The following is a 20755-nucleotide window of genomic DNA, read 5'->3' as shown; positions in this document are numbered from 1 at the left end:
ATTGTGGGCAATGCCCATAAAAGAAGGCTGGGGAGCGAGGGCAGCAGTTTGGGAAGGTCAGGCTTGTAGATTCTAGTTCATGATAGATAATAAATACTAAAAACTCACCACTTTCTAATTATTTTACTACAGTTTACTATTGTCTATTCTCTTGAGGTTATTTACATCTATTGTATGAAAGCCTGACCTCGTGGACACACAACCTGTGCAGTCACACAGGGCCTGGTGCTCAGAAAGGCCCCTGCTTGGTTTAATGCTCTGCTGAATGGACTCAGTGGCAGCTGGTACTGGTCATCATCTTGAAACTCTTAATGATTTTTGGCTTGGGGGCCCCACCTTTTCATTTTGCACTAGGCTCAGCAAATTATGTAGCCAGTCCTGATTATACCCAGTTGTGAAAATACTATTTAATGGTATGCTACTTTGCATCTCTTCCAGTTTAGTGTTCAGAACCCTCATGTTGGCAGCTTGTATTAGGCCATGATGGATATTGAAAACGCTAGTGAGAATCGGTTGTTAAATGGTTTACCAGCACGCCACTGGATGGGCCACACCAAAGAAGCATAATGTTTACACACCCACCACCAACCTTCAGGCCCCTGAGATTTTTGATAGAAATCCAGTCTTATGTAGCAATTTACCATTTATTTTTGACAAAAAAAAAAAGAAAGCAATTACCTCAGCCTTGGCATTTTTTGGCATTATTTCAAAATCTAGATTCAAATCTTCCGTGATTAAAAACTGTCACATTTGAAACATTACATTCCAGGAGAATATTTTGGTATTAGATGTTCCGGCGGAATGAAGGCTTGCAGCAATTGATAACCGGTTCGAACGCGCGCCTGTCTCCTCGGTCCAGGCCTGAGCCGCCCCTCCCACCGCTCCTCCTCCTCCCTCTGCAAGCACGGAGCTGCCCCGAGGGACTCAGAGAAGCGGTGGGCTGGGGCCCCCGTCCGAAGAGCGGGGCTGGAGGAAGCTCATCCTCTCTCTGGAGACGGCCGGCGTTCGGCGCTGCGCTGAGCGATGGAGTCGTCCTGGCTTGAAGCGCGCTGGGCGCGGCCTTTCTACCTGGCGTTCGTGTTCTGCCTGGCCCTGGTGCTGCTGCAGGCCATCAAGCTCTACCTGCGGAGGCAGAGGCTGCTGCGAGACCTGCGCTGCTTCCCCGCGCCCCCGACCCACTGGCTCTACGGGCACCAGAAGGTAGACGGAAGGGAGGGTCGGAGGAGGATGCTGCAGAACAAACCGGCCGGGCACGGAGAGAGGCGATGGCTTCCTTCCCTTCTTCCTGACCACAGCCCTCTCGGCCCAGCCAGTGGCTCTTGGCATCTTTTCTTTACTCCCTAGAGACCTGGTCCCCTACAAGAAAAGGGAAACGCCCTGCTGTGGACACTGGAGAGGAAGCTTTGGCGGCTGGGAGGGGGCTGTTTAAAGGGCCAGAAAGTGAAGAAGGAAGAGAGGTGCAACTCAGATTTGTCTCTAATTGACTCACTAATCTCTTGCATTTAAAATACTGCATTTTAAAAGAGTTTTTCACATATGTTGTTTTTAAAATAGTATGTTATCCTACATAATATGTGTTAATTGCAGAAAATATGCAAAGTCTGGACATAATTGTTGCCACCCTTAATCCATTCCAACCAGTGAAAATTAACTTTCTTCTAAGATGCTTGTGAGATAGGGAGGAGCCCCCGCCAACCACTCAAGAAATATTTTTGATTTGTTGATGATTGGAATTTGTAGAGGAGTCCCTCACCCTTTTTTTCTTTCCTGTTATCCAAATCCACCCCCACCCCATTCAGTTTTTCATTCATTCTACCAATTTTCGGTGGCAGTCTTATGATAAGTACTAGGATTACAAAGAGAAGATGGATCTCTGGCCTCAAGGGGTTCAAGTCAGTTGCAGACTTAGGCCACAAAGAGAAAATGAAAATGAAAACAAGTGTAATGAGTGCTTTAGCAGAGGTTTAGGGGCAAGGGAATCCTGGAGGAAGGTGCAAGTCTCTGCTTATGCAGAAAGTCCTGAAGGGCTGAGCCCAGTCTTAAAGAATGGATGGGGTGGGAAGAGTGTTCTCAGGAGGGCATACAGCATGAGTCACCATGTGAAGTGAGAAATAGCATGCTCTGTCCAAAGAACTAAAAGCTTAAGTTTGAGAGTTGTGGGAAGAAATGTTACAGTGGCAAACATTGGGGCCTTCAGTGGTAGACAGCTGGGGTAGACAGTGGAGGTCTGCCTTGGGGATTCTTCCCAAAGAGAAAGTACAGGTATAATTTTTACCATGTTAAACCCTGTGATTTAACCCTGATCTTGTGGGTCTCATCAGGTAAGTTTCACATTTAAAATAAAAACAGACTTCTAGCAATATACTTTTTAAAAAATAGATTTGATTTTTTTCAAAGAGTCACAAAGGGCTTATAACAACAACAACAACAACAACAAAAAAAAAACAAAACAAAAAACTGTAGTCCTTTGGCTCTCTCCCAATACTCCCGCCACTTCCCCACTTCCTAATCCTTCTCCAAAGCAAACACTTTCAACTCTTTCATCTGTTTCTTCTGCTACTTAAATATTTGTAAAATAATATTACTGTATTGTATTTCTTAATAATTTTAGAGGCACTGGGTTGGGTCTGGGCATCACTTCCTTATGACAGTTACCATATTTTACACAAATAGCACGTACTTTATGCATTTTTGCCAACCACGCAATCCCCTCGCTCGTTATTTTCCTAGGTGCTATGCACTTTTTCTTTTTTATGCACGTTATGTGTAGGAGAGTTATTTACATAGGCATGTTATTTTTGCAAGTAGTCACACCTTGACTTCCACTGTCACAATATAGTTATCACGTATTTTTGTTTAAAAAAATTAGTATTTATATTATTTTGACTATATAAACATTTGCTGCTGATTTAAGTGGTTCCCTTTGATTTTTTTTTTTTCTGTCATAGAGCCCCCCTCCCGTGCATGTTAACTGCCTCCTTTTGTTATCTGCTTAGTTTTCAATATTTATTTGTCTTCTTTTTTTCCTGATTCATTTCATAATTTCTACGGGTGGCTTCCTGATAACTAATGAAGGAATGTCAGGTAAATTTTTTGAGCTTTGACTGGCTATAAATGTCTTTATTCTGTTTTTAAACTTGAATTATAGTTTAGCTGGGTATAGAATTCTACTTCGCAAATTGTTTTCTCTCAAAATTTTGAAAGTATTATTCTATTTTCGTTTAACTTTTGGGATGACTTTTGAAACTTCTGATAACCTTCTGATTCTTAATTCTTATCATATGACCTTTTCTCTCTCTTTAGCAGCTTTAAGGGCTTTACCTTGCTCTGGTGTCCTGAAATTTAATTTTAATATATATGCCTAGATATGGGCCTTATTTCATTTATTGTGCCTGACACTTGGTAGGCAAGCCTTTCAATCTGGAAATGAATGTTCATTAGTTTGGGGAATTTTCTATGTAAAATTTTTCTTTGTTTTAGGTTTCCCAAGAATCAGACACTGAAACAAGGATTTGAGAGCAAGTAGTTTTTTCTGGAGACAATGCCAAGAAACCTTGATAGAGAGCAAGGTGGTGAGATAGACAAGGGAAGGCAGCCAATATAGTGTTGGTTCTCAAGCAAATTACCACAGTGGATAACTGGGGCTTAATCCCACTGAGAAATCTGGCAGCCAGTATAAGAGCCTTAGGGTTATCCTGCCTGAAGAGCAGGGGAACTGGAGTATTTTTACACCAACTCCTCTCAGTTATTGGTGTAAGGCTGCTTTTGAGGGAAATTATTTTTCCAGCATGTCTGTCCTGTTATATGGGCAGCAAAGTAGGTTCCAGTGGCCAGGAAAAGCCCTCAGGTAAATAAATGTGGGTGCTGGTTATGGCGTGCAAAAAAGTGGTAAAGATGAAAGGTTATGGGCAGCCACTAGCAATGAATACTAAAATTTCTTTGATATTTCCTCCCCTCCCCTATCCCCAAATCTCTTTTCTGTCTTTCTGGAATGCCTATTGATTGGATATTGAACCTGAATTGAGCCTCTATTTTTTTTGAAATCCTTGTTTTTTTTAATTTTATCATTCTACCAAAAACATTAAAATTTTTCTGGCTACCGTAATTTTAATTTCCAGGAGCTCTGTCTTATTTTCCATTTGTTTTTGCATCAGTTACCTTATGATACATTAAAAAATCCCCCTGAAACTTAATGATTTAAGACCACAACCATTTATTTAGCTAATGATTCTGTGGGTTGGCATTTTGGGCCGGGCTAATTTTTTTTTTTTAAGCTAGGCGGTTTTGCTTTTATGAGCCAAGATCAGCTGATTTTGGCTGGGCTCACTGATGCATCTGCAGTCAGCTGCTGGGTCAGCTAAAGGCTGACTGTCATCTTGGGTACCTTAGGTCTCTTCCACCTGGTCTATTATACTTAAGCCAGCTGGCGCAGCCTTGTTCACATAGTGTCAGGGTCCCAAAAATAGCAAGAGGGCAAGCCCCAATGTGTAAATGCTTTTTAAGTCTCTGAGTCATGTTTGTTGTTCTCCCATTGACCAAGCAAATTGCATGGCCAAGCCCAGAGTCAGTGTGGGAAGACACTATCAAAGTGTATGAACACAGAGAGACCTTAATAAATCGGAGCAATTACTGCAGTCAATTTACTGCATTCCTCTTTGTTGTAGAATCCTGATTTTGCTTCATGAAATGCCTTATCATTTAAAAATAATAATAAAAAAAAACGCAAACCTGTTGCTGTCGAGTGGATTCCAACTAATAGCGACCATACAGAGTAGAACTTTCCCATCGAGTTTCCAAGGAGTGCCTGGTGAATTCGAACTGCTGACCTTTTGGTTAGCAGCCATAGCATTTAATCACTATGCCATCAGGGTTTTTTTTTTTTTATCATATCTTTTATGAAGTATTAATAACAGGTGTAAAAAAATTTTTTTTATGCCTTCTGAATTATCTCTGTTTTTTTCCAGTTTCTTTTCTGTTTATGTATTCGTTACCTATTACTGCCTAGCAAATTACCCCTAAACTTAGCAACTTAAAACAGCAAAAAGTTATTGCCTCACACAGTTTGTGAGGGTCAAGAATTTGGAAGTGGCATTAGCTGGGTGATTCTGATTCAGAGTGCCTCATGAGGTTGCAGTCAAGCTGTTGTTTGGGGCTGCAGTCATCTCAAGGCTAAATTGGGGCTGGAAACTCTGGTTCCAAGCTCAATTAGATGATTGTTGACAGGCCTTGTTCCTCACTGAATAATGGCCAGAGGCTTCATTTCCTCACCACATGGGCCTTTCCATAGGGCTGCTCATAACTAGGGTGACCAACTAATTCCAGTGTACCTGGTTGTTTCTGGTTTTACTACTAAAAATCCTGCCTCCTGGAAACCTCCTCAACCCCAGGCAAGCCAGAACAGTTGGTCACCTTACTCTCTACATGGTAGCTTGCTTCCCCCAGAGCAAGAGATGAGAAAGAGAGAGAGAGAGAGACAACACTTGAGAAAAGAACACATGAGAGCCTCAAACAGAAGCTATAGTCTTTTATAACCTAATGTTACGGTCTTGGAACTTTTATACCATTGCTTCTGCTATATGCATTTGGTCACACAGACAAATCTTGGTACGATGTGGGGAGGGGACAATACCAAGAGGTGGGAATCATTGGTACCATCATGGAGGCTGGCTACTGCAGTGTGTTTGTTTTGCTTTATGTCTTTCATGTTGGAGGCCGTCCTTAAATGTGTGATGATCTTTGGCTGTTGTTTTGCATTCTAGAATGAGACACTAAAGAGGTTTGGAAGCCTGTGTACATGGGGAGAACTTTCCTGAAGTGTGATCTAATAGCAAACCAGTTGGAGGACCTGAATTGTCAGTATCTGTAGACCTTTTTTCAGTTTATCCAGAGAAGGATCTGCCTATCTTCTATAGACGACTGCTGGCATTCTGGGAACAGGGAAAAGAATGGAGCTAGGGGTCTAATAATTTGTTATGCAGAGTTTCATTTAATCCCCCTGTTTTTTTTCCCCAGTGCTTCAGCCCTGTGTAGTAAATAATTAAATTTACCCAAAGAAAGGTCTGGCCTTTGACCCCAGTTCCTGGGAGGTAAATTCTAAATCCTAGAATTTCCTGAGTGATTGGAGTATCTTTGTTATACATTGTGGAACCCACATCTGTTTATGTCAAAAAGGTGACTTACGGTGAGTCCTTGTTGTTGTTAGGTGCCGTCGAGTCGGTTCCGACTCATAGCGACCCTATGCACAACAGAACAAAACACTGCCCTGTCCTGAGCCATCCTTAAAATTGTTGTTATGCTTGAGCTCATTGTTACAGCCACTGTGTCAATCCACCTTGTTGAGGGTCTTCCTCTTTTCCACTGACCCTGCACTCTGCCAAGCATGATGTCCTTCTTCAGGGACTGATCCCTCTTGACAACATGTCCAAAGTATGTAAGACGCAGTCTCGTCATCCTTGCCTCTAAGGAGCATTCTGGCCGCCCTTCTTCCAAGACAGATTTGTTTGTTCTTTTGGCAGTCCATGGTATATTCAATATTCTTTGCCAACACCACAATTCAAAGGCGTCAACTCTTCTTCCGTCTTCCATATTCATCGTCCAGCTTTCACATGCATATGATGTGATTGAAAATACCATGGCTTGGGTCAGGCGCCCCTTAGTCTTCAGGGTGGCATCTTCGCTCTTCAACACTTTGAAGAGGTCCTTTGCAGCAGATTTGCCCAATGCATTGCGTCTTTTGATTTCTTGACTGCTGCTTCCATGGCTGTTGATTGTGGATCCAATTAAAATGAAATCCTTGACAACTTCAATCTTTTCTCCGTTTAGCATGATGTTGCTCATTGGTCCAGTTGTGAGGATTTTTGTTTTCTTTGTGTTGAGGTGTAATCCATACTGAAGGCTGTGGTCTTTGATCCTCATTAGTAAATGCTTCAAGTCCTCTTCACTTTCAGCAAGCAAGGCTGTGTCATCTGCATAACGCAGGTTGTTAATGAGTCTTCCTCCAATCCTGATGCCCCATTTTTCTTCATATAGTCCAGCTTCTTGTATTATTTGTTCAGCATACAGATTAAATAAAAAAATTAGGTATGGTGAAAGAATACAACCCTGGCGCACACCTTTCCTGACTTTAAACCAATCAGTATCCCCTTGTTCTGTCCGAACAACTGCCTCTTGATTTATGTAAAGGTTCCTCATGAGCACAATTAAGTGTTCTGGAATTTCCATTCTTCACAGTGTTATCCATAGTTTGTTATGATCCACACAGTCGAATGCCTTTGCATAGTCAATGAAACATAGGTAAACATCCTTCTGGTATTCTCTGCTTTCAGCCAGGATCCATCTGACATCAGCAGTGATATCCCCGGTTCTATGTCCTCTTTTGAAACCGGCCTGAATTCCTGGCAGTTCCCTGTCGATATACTACTGCAGCCCTTTTTGAATGATCTTCAGCAGAATTTTGCTTGTGTGTGATATTAATGATATTGTTCTATAATTTCCACATTCAGTTGGATCATCTTTCTTGGGTATAGGCATAAATATGGATCTCTTCCAGTCAGCTGTCTTCCATATTTCTTGGCATAGATGAGTGAGCACCTCCAGTGCTGCATCTGTTTGTTGAAACATCTCAATTGGTATTCCATCAGTTCCTGGAGTCTTGTTTTTTGCCAATGCCTTCAGAGCAGCTTGGACTTCTTCCTTCAGTACCACCGGTTCCTGATCATATGCCACCTCTTGAAATGGTTGCATATTGAGTAATTCTTTTTGGTATAATGACTGTGTATTCCTTCCATCTTCTTTTGATGCTTCCTGCATCATTTAATATTTTCCCTGTGGAATCCTTCACTATTGCAACTCAAGGCTTGAATTTTTTCTTCAGTGCTTTCAGCTTGAGAAATGCCAAGTGTGTTCTTCCCTTTTGGTTTTCTATCTCCAGATCTTTGCACCTGTCATTACAATACTTTACTTTGTCTTCTCGAGCGACCCTTTGAAATCTTCTGTTCAGTTCTTTTACTTCATCAATTCTTCCTTTTGCTTTAGCTGCTCGATGGTCAAGAGCAAGTTTCAGAGTCTCCTCTGACATCCATGTTGGTCTTTTCTTTCTTTCCTGTCTTTTCAGTGACCTCTTGCTTTCTTCATGGATGATGTCCTTGATGTAATTCCACAACTTGTCTGGTCTGCGGTCACTAGTGTTCAGTGTGTCAAATCTATTCTTCAGATGGTCTCTAAATTCAGGTGGGATATACTCAAGGTCATATTTTGGCTCTCGTGGACTTGCTCTGATTTTCTTCAGTTTCAGCTTGAACTTGCATATGAGCAATTGATGGTCTGTTCCACAGTCGGCCCCTGGCCTTGTTCTGACTGATGATATTGAGCTTTTCCATCATCTCTTTCCACAGATGTAGTCAAATTGATTTCTGTGTGTTGCACCTGGCTAGGTCCATGTGTATAGTTGCTGTTTATGTTGGCACAACTCAAAATGAGAAGAAACAGCTGCAAACATCCGTTAATAATCGGAACCTGGAATGTACAATGTATGAATTTAGGAAAATTGGAAATTGTCAGAAATGAAATGGAACACATAAACATCGATATCCTAGGCATTAGTGAGCTGAAATGGACTGGTATTGGCCATTTTGAATTGGACAATCATATCGTCTACTATGCTGAGAATGACAACTCGGAGAGGAATGGTGTTGGATTCATCATCAAAAAGAACATTTCAAGATCTATCCTGAAGTACAATGCTGTCAGTGATAGGATAATATCATATGCCTACAAGGAAGACCAGTTAATACGACTACTATTCAAATTTAGGCACCAACCACTAGGGCCAAAGATGAAGAAATAGAAGATTTTTATGAGCTGCTGCAGTCTGAAATTGATCAAACACGCAATCAAGATGCATTGATAATTACTGGCGATTGGAATGCAAAAGTTGGAAACAAAGAAGAAGGATCAGTAGTTGGAAAATATGGCCTTGGTGATAGAAACAATGCCAGGGATTGAATGATAGAATTTTGCAAGACCGACAACTTCTTCATGGGGAATACCTTCTTTCAACGGTGAGTCCTGGATAGCTTATATTAATGAGGTGACTCAGATTGGGGGCTAGCCCTGCCAGAAAGCCTAACCATGTGATTAGAAGTTTGAAACTTTGAGCCGTGTGATATCAGCCTGACCTCTGAGGAGGGGTGGAGGGTTGGCGATTAAGTTCAGTCACGTGGCTAATGGTTCAATCAGTTATTGAACCATAATGCATAACGGAGCCTCAATGAAAACTTTGGACACTGAGGCTCAAGTGACCTTCCCTGATGAACAATATTCTGCTGGGAGGGTAGCATGTCTTGACTCCACAGAGACAGGATAATAGAAACTTAATGTTTGGAACCCTCCCTGACCTCACCTAACTTTCACTCTTTGCCCCATAATGCTGTTGTTTTTGGGTGCCACTGAATCAATTCTGACTCATAGTGACCCCATATGACAGAGTAGAACTGCCACCAGAGGGTTTTCTTCACAGTAATCTTTACATTTTCATGGAAGCAGAACACCAGGCCCTTCTCTCTTAGAGCTGCTGGGTGAGTTTGAACCTCCAACCTTTCAATTAGTAAATGAACAATTAACTATTGCACCACCAGGGCTTAGAATACTTTAACTCCACTTAGTCCCTTCATTCATTTTAATCGTGCATCTGTTTTAACCCTACAAGACACTATTACTATTTGGAATGGTGAATATTCGTTTATATTTACCCATGTATTTAAACTTTCAATTGATCTTTGCTCCTTTGTGTATTATCATGCTTCCATATTGGATTATTTCCTTCTGCCTGAAGTATTCTTTTAACTATTTATTTAAATGTTAGTGGTAAATTTACTCAGGTTTTTGTCTAAACATCTTTTATTTCACCTCACTTATTAAGGTTATTTTTTCTGAGTTTGTTATTCTAAATTGGAAATTATTTTCTTTCAGCACTTTAATAACATCATTCCACTGTCTTTTGGCTGCCAGTATTTCTGTTGAAATATCAGCTATCAGTCTTATTCCTTTGAGAGTAATAATAAGTTTTTTTTTCCCTCTAGTTATCTTTAAAATTTTGGTTTTCAGAAATTTTACTATCATGAGCTTATATGGCTTTCTTTGATTTGATCCAGTTCGAGTTTTGAATATGTGATTGGATATCTTTCATCAGTTTTCAGAAATTCTCAGCCATTTTCTTTTTAAATAGTGCTTTTGCCTCATTATAACTCTATTCCCTCCTTCTGGTATTCCAAGAACATGTATGTTAGACTTTTCATTCAGACCCATATATCTCCTTTGTTTTGTGTTTTCTATTCTTTCTTCCTTTCTGTACTTCAGGAACCAGCCTTCCAATTCACTAATGCTTTTTTCTGCCTTATCTGAAAAAAGTTTCCTGCGAAAGCAGTAAATGGAATTCTTAATATCAGTACAGGTATTCTCTGACTTACAGTGGGGTTCCATCCTGACAACTGAGTCGTGAGTCGATTCTGATGTAAGTCGAATACCTCAAATTTTTTTTTTTTTTTTAGTTTTCATTATTATTGCCTTTTATTATCAGTACTTTTATAAATCAGATCTTTATTTGTCTTTGGGGGTTGGAAACCTTACATATAAACTTACATGTTTAAAAATATACTCTGGTAGTGAAGAAGAGTTGAACGACATTGGCATTTTGTTAGTTGTGGTAATAACTCTACTTGTGGAAGATTCTGGATCATCTGGATTATTCCTGAGAGTGGGGATGGTGTTCTAGTCAGAAAATTAGTGAGAATTATTTGTATGATCCTTATCTTTTTTTCTTCATATATTTCACGGTAACATCTCACTTCTTACCAAATCTGTCTGTCAGCTTTGGCAAAGTGATCAGCATTTGGCTCTATGTTTTCAAGCAACTGAAACCCCTGATTAAATTTAGAAAACTAAATGTATACAACAGTGTTTTGAACAGTAAATCATAAAGTTGAACATCAACAAATGAACATCTGAGAATGATAACATGAGCAAAACTACACACTGCAACATTGTATGTAGTGCATGTTACTAAGGATAGGATGTACACAAAAAAAAGGACAGTTGTAATTGCAGCCATTGTAACTTGAATACTTCCTAAGGCAGGGATTTAGCTGTAATTGTATTTTTCAGCTCTAGAATTTTCATTTGATTATTTTTATGGAGCCTAAGTCTCTGGGAAAATTTTTCATTTTTTAAATCATTGTATCCTTCTTGCCTTCTATTTCCTTTAACACCTATAATGGTTATTCAGAAGTCCTTATCTAATAATTTCAGTATCTGGATCACCTGTGAGTCAATTTCTATTGTCGTCTTCTTTTTTTTTTTTTTTTAATGGTTTTCAGTCGTTTGGTCCTGTGTTTTGTCATGCCTTGTAGTTTGATTGAATGAGTGGGGCTCATTGGCTTAATCCAGTCCATTTAAGGCCTAAGTCTCCAGTGTTCTAGCTGAGAGGCTGGAGTCATTATGAGGGCTCTTCTTCCCTGCAGGGTCTGGAAGCCTAATCCTCATTTATGCAGCACCGCAAGGTGCCAGAAATTTCATTCCGATTCTCCAAGGCTTTCTTTCTGAATTTCTAGCTTCCCACCTAACCCAGCTCCCGAGAATTTGGCACATGTTTTGAGGGTAAAACTGGAAGAGTATTGGAGTCAATTTTCTGCCTCTCCCTTTTCACTAGGATCACAGATCCTCAAGCCTTTGTTTTTTGTTCCTTCAACCCTGTTAAATCCTGAAATTGCTGCTGGTTCATCTACCTCTTAGTAGTGGCCATCTGCCCTGTCCTATGCCTGGAACTGGCAAATTTTCTGAGGGAAAAAGCGGCGGCAGATTGATGGCTCTTCTCTCTGATAAGATCCCCCTGTCTCTAGCATTTTATCTACTTAAATCCTAGTTATCCCAACAGTTCTCTGATTTTTTCAAAGTTTTTTCTTCCTGCTATTTTACCTGACTATTCCAGTTGTTCTTGGTGATTGGAAATGGAAGTTTGTATATATCTCTCACACATAGGTGGAACATAGAAAAACATTTTTAATAGTTATGTGTTTTTCATGTGTACTAGAAAAATATAGATATCATATCAAATTTGTGATTTCACAGTGATATAAAATTTCCTTTGAAAATACATTGATTTATATAAATATGAATCAATTTAAATATTAATTAAATTAAATAATAATGCAGATTTAACTTGGCCCACAAATGACTGAAGTTTGGGGGACATTGAAGTGAACTATATTAACCCCTGCTTTTTCCCTTGGTCACCAGGTATTACTGTTTTTGCTGTAGAAGTGTCTATAAACAAGCCCCTTTTTGTTTCATGATCACTATTACTGTTGTTGCGTGCTGTCAAGTCAATTCTGACTCATAGCAACCCTGTATAACAGGGCAGGACTGCCCATAGGGTTTGCTAAGCTGTAACTTTTATTGGAGCAGATCGGCAAGTCTTTTCTGTCATGGGACGGGTGGTGGGTTCAAACCTGTGAGCATTAGGTTAGCAGCAGAGCAGTAAACCTTTATGCTACTAGAAATCTGCTTATCATCACTACCTTGAATTTATTAAGCACATCTATCCATTCAAGAAGCATTTGTTAAACATCACCTTTGTGCCAGTTGTCAGCACACAGTCCCCTGCCCTCGTGGGCTTATGAACCCTTGGGGAAGTAAAATAAGTGAGTAGACCATTATAATACAACACAATACATACAATTCAAAGGGCAATCATAAAGTTCTGTGGGAAAGGCACAGATCTGAGTAAAGTCTTGAGGGATTGGTTAGAGTAATCAGCCAGAGTGAAGATAGATTCAAGCTGAGAGTTAACACATTGCTGAAAAAGGAGAGGATAATTTTTAAAATATTGTTAAATTGATTGTCAGCACAGACCTTCTCACCATCTCCTGAATGTATGAGAAATTTCTATTTTTAGTTCTATTACATAATTGTTTCATTTTGAATTTTTTTCACATCTCCATTTGGATACTTTATTCATTTTCCAAAAACCAAGTTAAATATTACTTTTTCTATGAGGTCCTCTGGTAGCATTGGTTCTCTGTCCTTTATGCCCTTGGAGATATGTTTTTCTTATCTGTATTATAGCATGAATTATTACAATTCTGTTATAATGAATAATTTATACATCATGTGTGAAAGAATAATAGCACCTATTTTATTAGGTTGTTCAGAGGATAAACTTGTTTAATATTTGAACTCACATAGTAAGTGCTATGTAAATGTTTCTTAAATAAAACATAAGTTCCACTATTTGGTCTGTACAGGGTTAGGCAGGATCCTGTCTTAGCTCTGTGTCCTCAGCAACTGGTGCCTTGCTTCTTCCTCGTTCTAGTTCTTTCTCTACTGTTTGGTTTGGCTTGTTAGTCACACACCCATCAGTCCATTGTTAAAGCAAATCCCATTTTTTGCTGAAACCACTACTCTATTCTGTCATCTGGTAGACAACTTGCTTCATCGTATATGTAATTTTTTGATTACAGCTTTATTGAAATATACTTCACATATGCAATTCACCCATTTAAAGTGTACATTTCAGTAGTTTTTAGTATATTCACTGTGCAACCATTATCACAGTTTTAGAATACTTCCATCACTTCAAAAAGAAACCCCGTACCCATCACCCTTCAACCACCCACATCTCCCCAGCCCTAGGCCTCCACTAATCTACTATATACCTCTATAAATTTGCCTATTCTGGACATTTTATATTAATGCCGTCTTTTATGACTGTTTTCTTTCACTTAGGATACTATTTCCAAGGTTCATCTATGCTGTAGCATGTTTCAGTACTTCATTCCTTTTCATGACTGAGTATGCCACGGTATGAATATATCACATTTTGTTTATTCATTCATCAGTTGTTGCTCATTTGAGTTGTTTCTACCTTTTGGCTATTATGAACAATGCTGCTATGAACATTCATGTACAAATTTTTTGTGTAGACATGTTTTCATTTTCGTGTGTGTGTGTGTGTAGGAGTTGAGTTGCTGGGTCAAAAGGTAATTCTATGTTTAACTCTATGTTTTAGTTTATTTATTTTTTGGGGAATTGCCAGCCTATTTTCCACAGTGGCTGCACCATTTTACATTCCCATCAACAGTGTAGAAAGGCTTCAGTTTATCACATATCCTAACCAACACTTGTTATTATCTGTTTTTACTATTATTATTATTTTCGACATCATAGTGGATATGAACTGGTATCTCACTGTGGTTTTGATTTGCATTTCTCTGTTGACTAATGATCTTGAGTATCTTTTCATGTGCTTGTTGACTATTTGTATATTTTCGTTTGAGAAATGTCCATTCAGACCTTTTCCCTTTTTTGTATTTGGTTATATGTCTTTTTATTATTGAGTTATAATATTTCTTTATATGTTCTAGATATAAGTCCCTTATCAGACATGTGACTGGAAAATATTTCCTCCCATCCTGGAGATTATTTTTTATTTTCTTGATAGTGTCCTTTGAATTACAGAAATTTTCAGTTTTAATGAAGTCCAATTTACCTATCTTTCTCTTTTGTTGCCTGTGGTTTTTGTGTCAGATCTAAGAAAAAGAAAAAAAATTTTTTTTTTTTAATCTAAGAAAGCGTTGCCAAAATCAAGGTCAGAAAGATTTAACTCTATGTTTTCTTCCAAGAATTTTATAATGTTACTTCTTACATTTAGGTCTTTGGTACATTTTGAATTATTTTTTATATATGGTCTGAGGTAGGGATCCAACTTTATTCGTTTACATGTGGATAGTCAGTTGTTCCAACACAATTTCTTAAAAAGACTAATCTTTCTCCCTTGAATTGTTTTGGTACCTGTCTTAGTTATTTAGGGCTGCTATAACAGAAACTTCACAAGTGGATGGCTTTAACAAACAAAAATTTATTTTCTCATATCAGTCTTCCCCTGGATCTAGGATGTTCCCAATCAGGGATCCTGGGTCCAAAGGATGCACTCCACTCCTGGTTCTTCTTTCTTCATAGTTATGAGGTCCCTCTCTCTCTCTGCTCACTTCTCCTTCCTTTTATCTCTTGTAAAATAAAAAGTATGACTTAAGTAAGGGTGGTGACTTGAGTAAAGGTGGTGACTCTAGATATACCCGACACTAATCCTGCATCATTAACATATAGAAATTAGGATTTAAAACACATAAAATGGAAGAATAGTTATATAATATTAAAAATGGAAGACAGCTACATCTGATCACAGAAAGGAAGACAGTCACGCAATACTGGGAATCATGGCCTAGACAAGGTGACACATATTTTGGGGGGACACAGTCCAATGTATGATAGTACCCTTGCTAAAAATTAATTGACCATAAATGTGAGAGTTTATTTTTAATGGTCTACTATGCTGGAATTGACAAATTGAAGAGGAATGATGTTGTAATAACAACAACAACAAAAAATTCCAGGAATTATGCTGAAGTTCAAAGCTGTCAGTGATAGGATAATATCCATATGCCTACAAGGAAGACCAGTTAATATGACTATTGTTCAAATTTACACATCAACCACTCAGGCCAAAGATGAAGAAATTGAAGATTTTTAACAATTTCTGCAATCTGAAATTTATCGAACATGCAATCAAGATGAATTGATAATTACTGGCGATTAGAATGTGAAAATTGGAAACAAAGAAGGGTTGGTAGTTGGAAAATATGGCCTTGGTGATAGAAATGACACCAGAGATTCATGATAGAATTTTGCAAGATCAATGACTCCTTCACTGCTAATACCTTTTTCAACGACATAATCCATGACTATATACGCGGACCTCACCTGATGGAATACACAGGAATCAAATCAACTACATCTGCATAGAGAAATGATGGAGAAGCTCAGTGTCATCAATCAGAGCAAGGCCAGGGGGCAACTGCAAAACAGACCATCAATCGCTTGTATGTAAGTTCAAGTTGAAGCTGAAGAAAATGAAAACAAGTCCATTTGAGCCAAAGTACGACCTCGAGTATGTTGTTGTTAGGAGCCGTCTATTCGATTCTGACTCATAGCGACCCTATGTACAAAAGAACAAAACACTGCCCAGTCCTGCGCCGTCCTCACAATTGTTGTTGTGTTGAGTCCATTGTTGCAGCCACTGTGTCAGTCCATCTTGTTGAGGGGTCTCCCTCTTTTCCCTTACTCTCTACTTTACCAAGGATAATGTGCTTCTCCGGGGATTGATCCCTCCTGGTAACATGTCCAAAGTATGTGAGACGTAGTCTCGCCATCCTTGCTTCTAAGGAGCATACTGGCTGTACTTCTTCCAAGACAGATTTGTTGGTCCTCTTGGTGTCCGTTCTTCTTCGGCCTTCCTTATTCATTGTCCAGCTTTCGCATGCATATGAGGCAATTGAAAACACCAGGGCTTGGGCCAGGTGGACCTTAGTCTAAAGTGACATCTTTGCTTTTCAACATGTTCAAGAGGTCTTTTGTAGTGGATTTGCCGAATGCAATGCACCCTTTGATTTCTTAACTGCTGCTACAATGAGCTTTGATTGTGGATCCAAATAAAATGAAATCCCTGACAACTTCAATCTTTTCTCCATTTATCATGATATTGCTTATTGGTCCAGTTGTGAGGATTTTTGTTTTCTTTATGTTGAGATGTAGTCCATACTGAATGCTGTAGTCTTTGATCTTCATCAATAAGTGCTTCAAGTCCTCTTCACATTCAGCAAGCAGGTTGTGTCATCTGCATATCACAGGTTGTTAATTAATTTACCTCCAATCCTGATTCCCTGTTCTTTTTCATATAACCCATCTTCTCGGATTATTTGCTTAACATACAGATTGAATAAATATTGTGAAAGAATACAACCCTGAAGCACACCTTTCTTGACTTTAAACCACAAGGAATCCCCTTGTTCTGTTTGAACTACTCTCTCTTGATCTATGGCAGCCAACATTTTTCACCACTTGTGAGAGCAAGAACAATCACATAGCAAATGCTGTGTGATTGGTCACACTATGAAGAATTGCCAGCCTCAGGGTCGGGACACCCACTATCATGTCAATATGTGTAGATAGGCACATGCAGACACACATATTCAGGTACCCCTTCTCGAGAGGTGGATGTAAATGAATCTTATTTTCAGTGATGGAGAGGAACTGTTTAAATGAGTCATTAATAATCTGCTTATAAAAAATAAATTCCTTCTCTGATGGTAGTATTGTACTCTGATTTACAAATGTTGAAAACTGAGAGTTTTATATTTGGGTTTGATTCAAGCTTCACACCTCTCTGTTGTAGGGGAGAAGAATTGGATTTTCTTTGTAAATGGAGTCAGCAGATTTATAGAGAGAGGCATTTGCTGTTAAGTCATGGGCAAGAATCACTGATCAATAACTTGAGAGAGAAAAAGGAGATGCAACAGTGAGCTGAATATTGGGGATGTCATGCTTGATCTACCAACTACTTGGATTTCCCCATATGAAAAAAAATCCTGACCCCCTCCTAATCTAAATATGTGATGTTGGTAGATGAGACTTAGGAGTGTTGGTGACTCAGACGACTTCACCTTCTCTGTTGGTAGAACAGCTCACTGTATATGCCACTCAACAGTAACTTGGTCTGGGGGTACAAATATATTCATATTGAAAAGATAAATACACTAGGCTTGTTTAGGAAATTATACCCCAAGCTTAGAAATCCCAAAGAAAGCATGTTGACCGACTTCCAAAACAGGGTTCGGGTCCCTCTGCTGGTGTGACATACTCCAGGCTCTGAGTTCAGCTTGTATCTGTAAGAGAGACAAGTTTCCAGACTGGTGGACTTCTCTAACTTCCTTTATTTTTCTTACTGCAGTTTCTTCAGGAAGATGAAATGGAGAAACTTGAGGAACTTGTAGAAAAATATCCTTGTGCCTTCCCTCGCTGGGTTGGACCCTTTCAGGCATTTTTCTATATCTACGACCCGGAGTATGCAAAGACCTTTCTAAGCAGAACAGGTAAGAAAAGGGTCAAATCTCAGAGAACTAATCCTCCTAGGAGTGGTATGCCCAAAACACACAGGCAAAATTCTGAAGTACGCAAATGGTCCCGAAGCAAAGATTAGTATCAGGCGTTTAAGAGACTTCAAAGGAGGGATGGGGAGATTTCCCACCAATAATGAAGGAGATTCCCACATCATCCCCAATTTCTTGTCTAGCTCAGGGCTCCCCTTAAAGTCCAGTTGGCCATCACCAGATTTCCCGGGCCAGGGACTTCCTTTGCATCTTGGTTTTGTGACTTCAGTATCAGCAACAACCCCCAGTTTTGTCCCCTTTCTTGAGCATATGTCTCCAGTGGGTATCTAGAGTAGCTCTTCCTCTGCTGGTTCAGTATGTAAGCCTGAATGCTAGACTGCTAATTTATTAGTCTTGGCCCAATTTTTGTTTTTCTTTTCTGCATATTTCTCAACTATATTCCCTTTTGGGGTGTGAGTCATCTACCTTCCCCATCCAACCCTTTTCCATAGGTGAATTATACAGTAGCACAAAACTAAAATATCCATTTTTTGCTCTTTTGATTTTGTAAAACCAAGGTCCCATATTTGAATCTTTCTTTCCTAAGCCATTGTTTCCATCACGCTTAATAAAACGTAGTAAAATAAAATGGCCTTTTCTTGAAAGTCTCCATGTTTCCCAGTCCTCTGGCTCTGACTGGTCTCTTGTCTACCTCTTGAAGGACAAGAGCTGTAAAACACTTCCAGGTTTGGGTTTACAAGACCTCCAAGAAGCATTTGTATCTTACCCTCTACTGTCTGCTGGCCTCTGCTCTAATAGTTAATCTGCTGTCCAAAAAGGATTTGATATGCTTGCTGTCCCAAAGGTTCCTAGATAGCACAAACGGTTTGCATGTGACTGCTAACCTAAACTTTGGCAGCTCAATTTTACCCAGCGGTACCACGGAAGAAAAGGTCTGCTGCTCTGCTTCCACTAAGATTACAGGCAAAAAAAAAACCCTGTGGAGCAATTCTACTGGGTAACACATGGGGTCACTATGAATCAGAATCAACTGGACAGCAACTAACAACAAGAACATACTGTCCCAACTTCTGTGCTGGAAACTTTGCAACCTTCTGGAAACCTCTGTTTCTGTTGGAGGGGTATAAACAAGGGAAGAATCTGGGTTTGCCTACCTGCCTGCCTTGTGGGGATTGCTGTTCTCCGGTTCCTAAACCAGAGCTTGTAGTTCCCCAAGCCTGCCAACAGCTGCAGGGGGTGAGCACTGGGCTTCCTTTTGGTCACCTTTTGTAGTTTGTACAGGCAAATGCAGACTCTGACTGGTAGTTTCCTCCTAATGCTGTCTTTTGTTTCCTGCAGATCCCAAGTCCCAGTTCCCGAACAGGTTCTTGAGTCCATGTATTGGTATGTATGTGCAAATGAGAGGTGCAGCCCAAATAAAAGTGGTTTTCTCCTCTTGCCACAGTATAGCATTCTGAAGAAACTCAAATCTGAATCCAAAAGTATTAAGAGTAAGGTAGATCTAGACTGAAAGTTATCTAGAGGAAATGCCAGAAAGAAGGGAGCTCTAAGGTGTTAAAAATAATCAAAATGCAAAGAAATTGAAACATAAGGCTTATTCTGAACAGTTATTCTATATGCATATAGGGAAACCATTCTGATTCCAAAAAAAAAAAAAAGCAAATGGCTAAAGTAGGCTAGTTACAGTTAGGCTTATGAAGGGAAGAGGAGGGAGAAGTATAGAAGATCACCATTGGCTAATGACCTATTGAACTCTATACTCCCCATTTTACTGAGACCACCTGATAATCAGGTTACAAGATGGCCCTGGCCCTACACTCACCTGCAGCCAGGATACCTTTTGACATCTAAATTTAGTAAGCCTTTCTTCAAATAGGAAAAAAAAAAAAAGATTAACAATTTACTTTGGGTAAAAAAAAAAAAAAAAAAAGCTGCTGGCGGGATTAAATTTGGGTCAGGAATTTTTATGTTTAATATTTGGTTTTATGGTTAAGAAAAACCTTAAAATCAAAGTAAGATGTCTGTATTAATTCTCTGACAAAGGTCAATATAGCACAACTTCCTAGAAACTCTCTTCATCCATTTCTCTCTCCAAAGTCTCATTCTCAAGGCAGCAGAGGAGTGAATCTGCTCCCTCTCTTTAAACTGCAGCCTTGCCATCCCTTTCTTCATTCTGTCCTTCCTTCTCTCCTTTCCTGGATCTTTTCCTTTCTTTTGGGAGTTTTGTTTGTGTTTTTCTTCCATGAGCAAAATCAGTAAAGCTTTGCTCTAAAGTACATTTTGACAATACTCATTGATCAGATAAATTGAGCCCTGTAGTTACATAATGGTATTATGTTGGGAAGAATATAGACTTTGGATTTAGAGCCACTTATATGTGAATCCTGCCCCGCACTGATTAGTTGAGTGTGATCTTGGAGAAGGCACTTAATTTCTCTAAGCCTCAGTTCCTCAACTCTGAAAATGAGGATGAGAGTCATATTGCTGGACTGGTGTAAGGATTAAATGAGATACATATTTTCAGGACTTAGTATAATGTCTGGCATTGTACCAGCTTGCATCATGCATGGTGAGCCTGCCATGTTGTAAGCGCTCAATGAATGATGGCAATTATATATTAATAAACTTTAGAAGTCTTTTAAAAGCCAAATCCTTAATGATTTCTCTAGCAATAGAAGGTTGTGAAACCTTGGCTTTGATAAGTGTTTCTGCTTTCTGGCATTCACAGGTGTGAAACTCACAGACCAGGGCTCAGG

General features: G+C 39.4%; 1 protein-coding gene across 1 annotated transcript in view; it reads left to right on the top strand.

Moving 5' to 3' along the window:
- Positions 1-935: 935 nt before the first annotated feature.
- The window catches only part of LOC126071728 (cytochrome P450 4X1-like), a 58422-nt gene continuing 38602 nt past the window's right edge, over positions 936-20755 (top strand). Inside the window, exons 1-3 of the mRNA XM_049875963.1 lie at positions 936-1200; positions 17840-17981; positions 19338-19382. Coding sequence (XP_049731920.1) covers positions 1024-1200; positions 17840-17981; positions 19338-19382 — 364 coding nt within the window. The 5' untranslated portion in view covers positions 936-1023. The remainder of the gene's footprint in view (positions 1201-17839; positions 17982-19337; positions 19383-20755) is intronic.

The sequence above is a fragment of the Elephas maximus genome, chromosome 3 (genome assembly GCF_024166365.1).
Source record: "Elephas maximus indicus isolate mEleMax1 chromosome 3, mEleMax1 primary haplotype, whole genome shotgun sequence".
Taxonomy (NCBI): domain Eukaryota; kingdom Metazoa; phylum Chordata; class Mammalia; order Proboscidea; family Elephantidae; genus Elephas; species Elephas maximus.
Note: the sequence above shows the minus strand (reverse complement) of the source record. Positions and strands in the feature narration are given on the sequence as shown.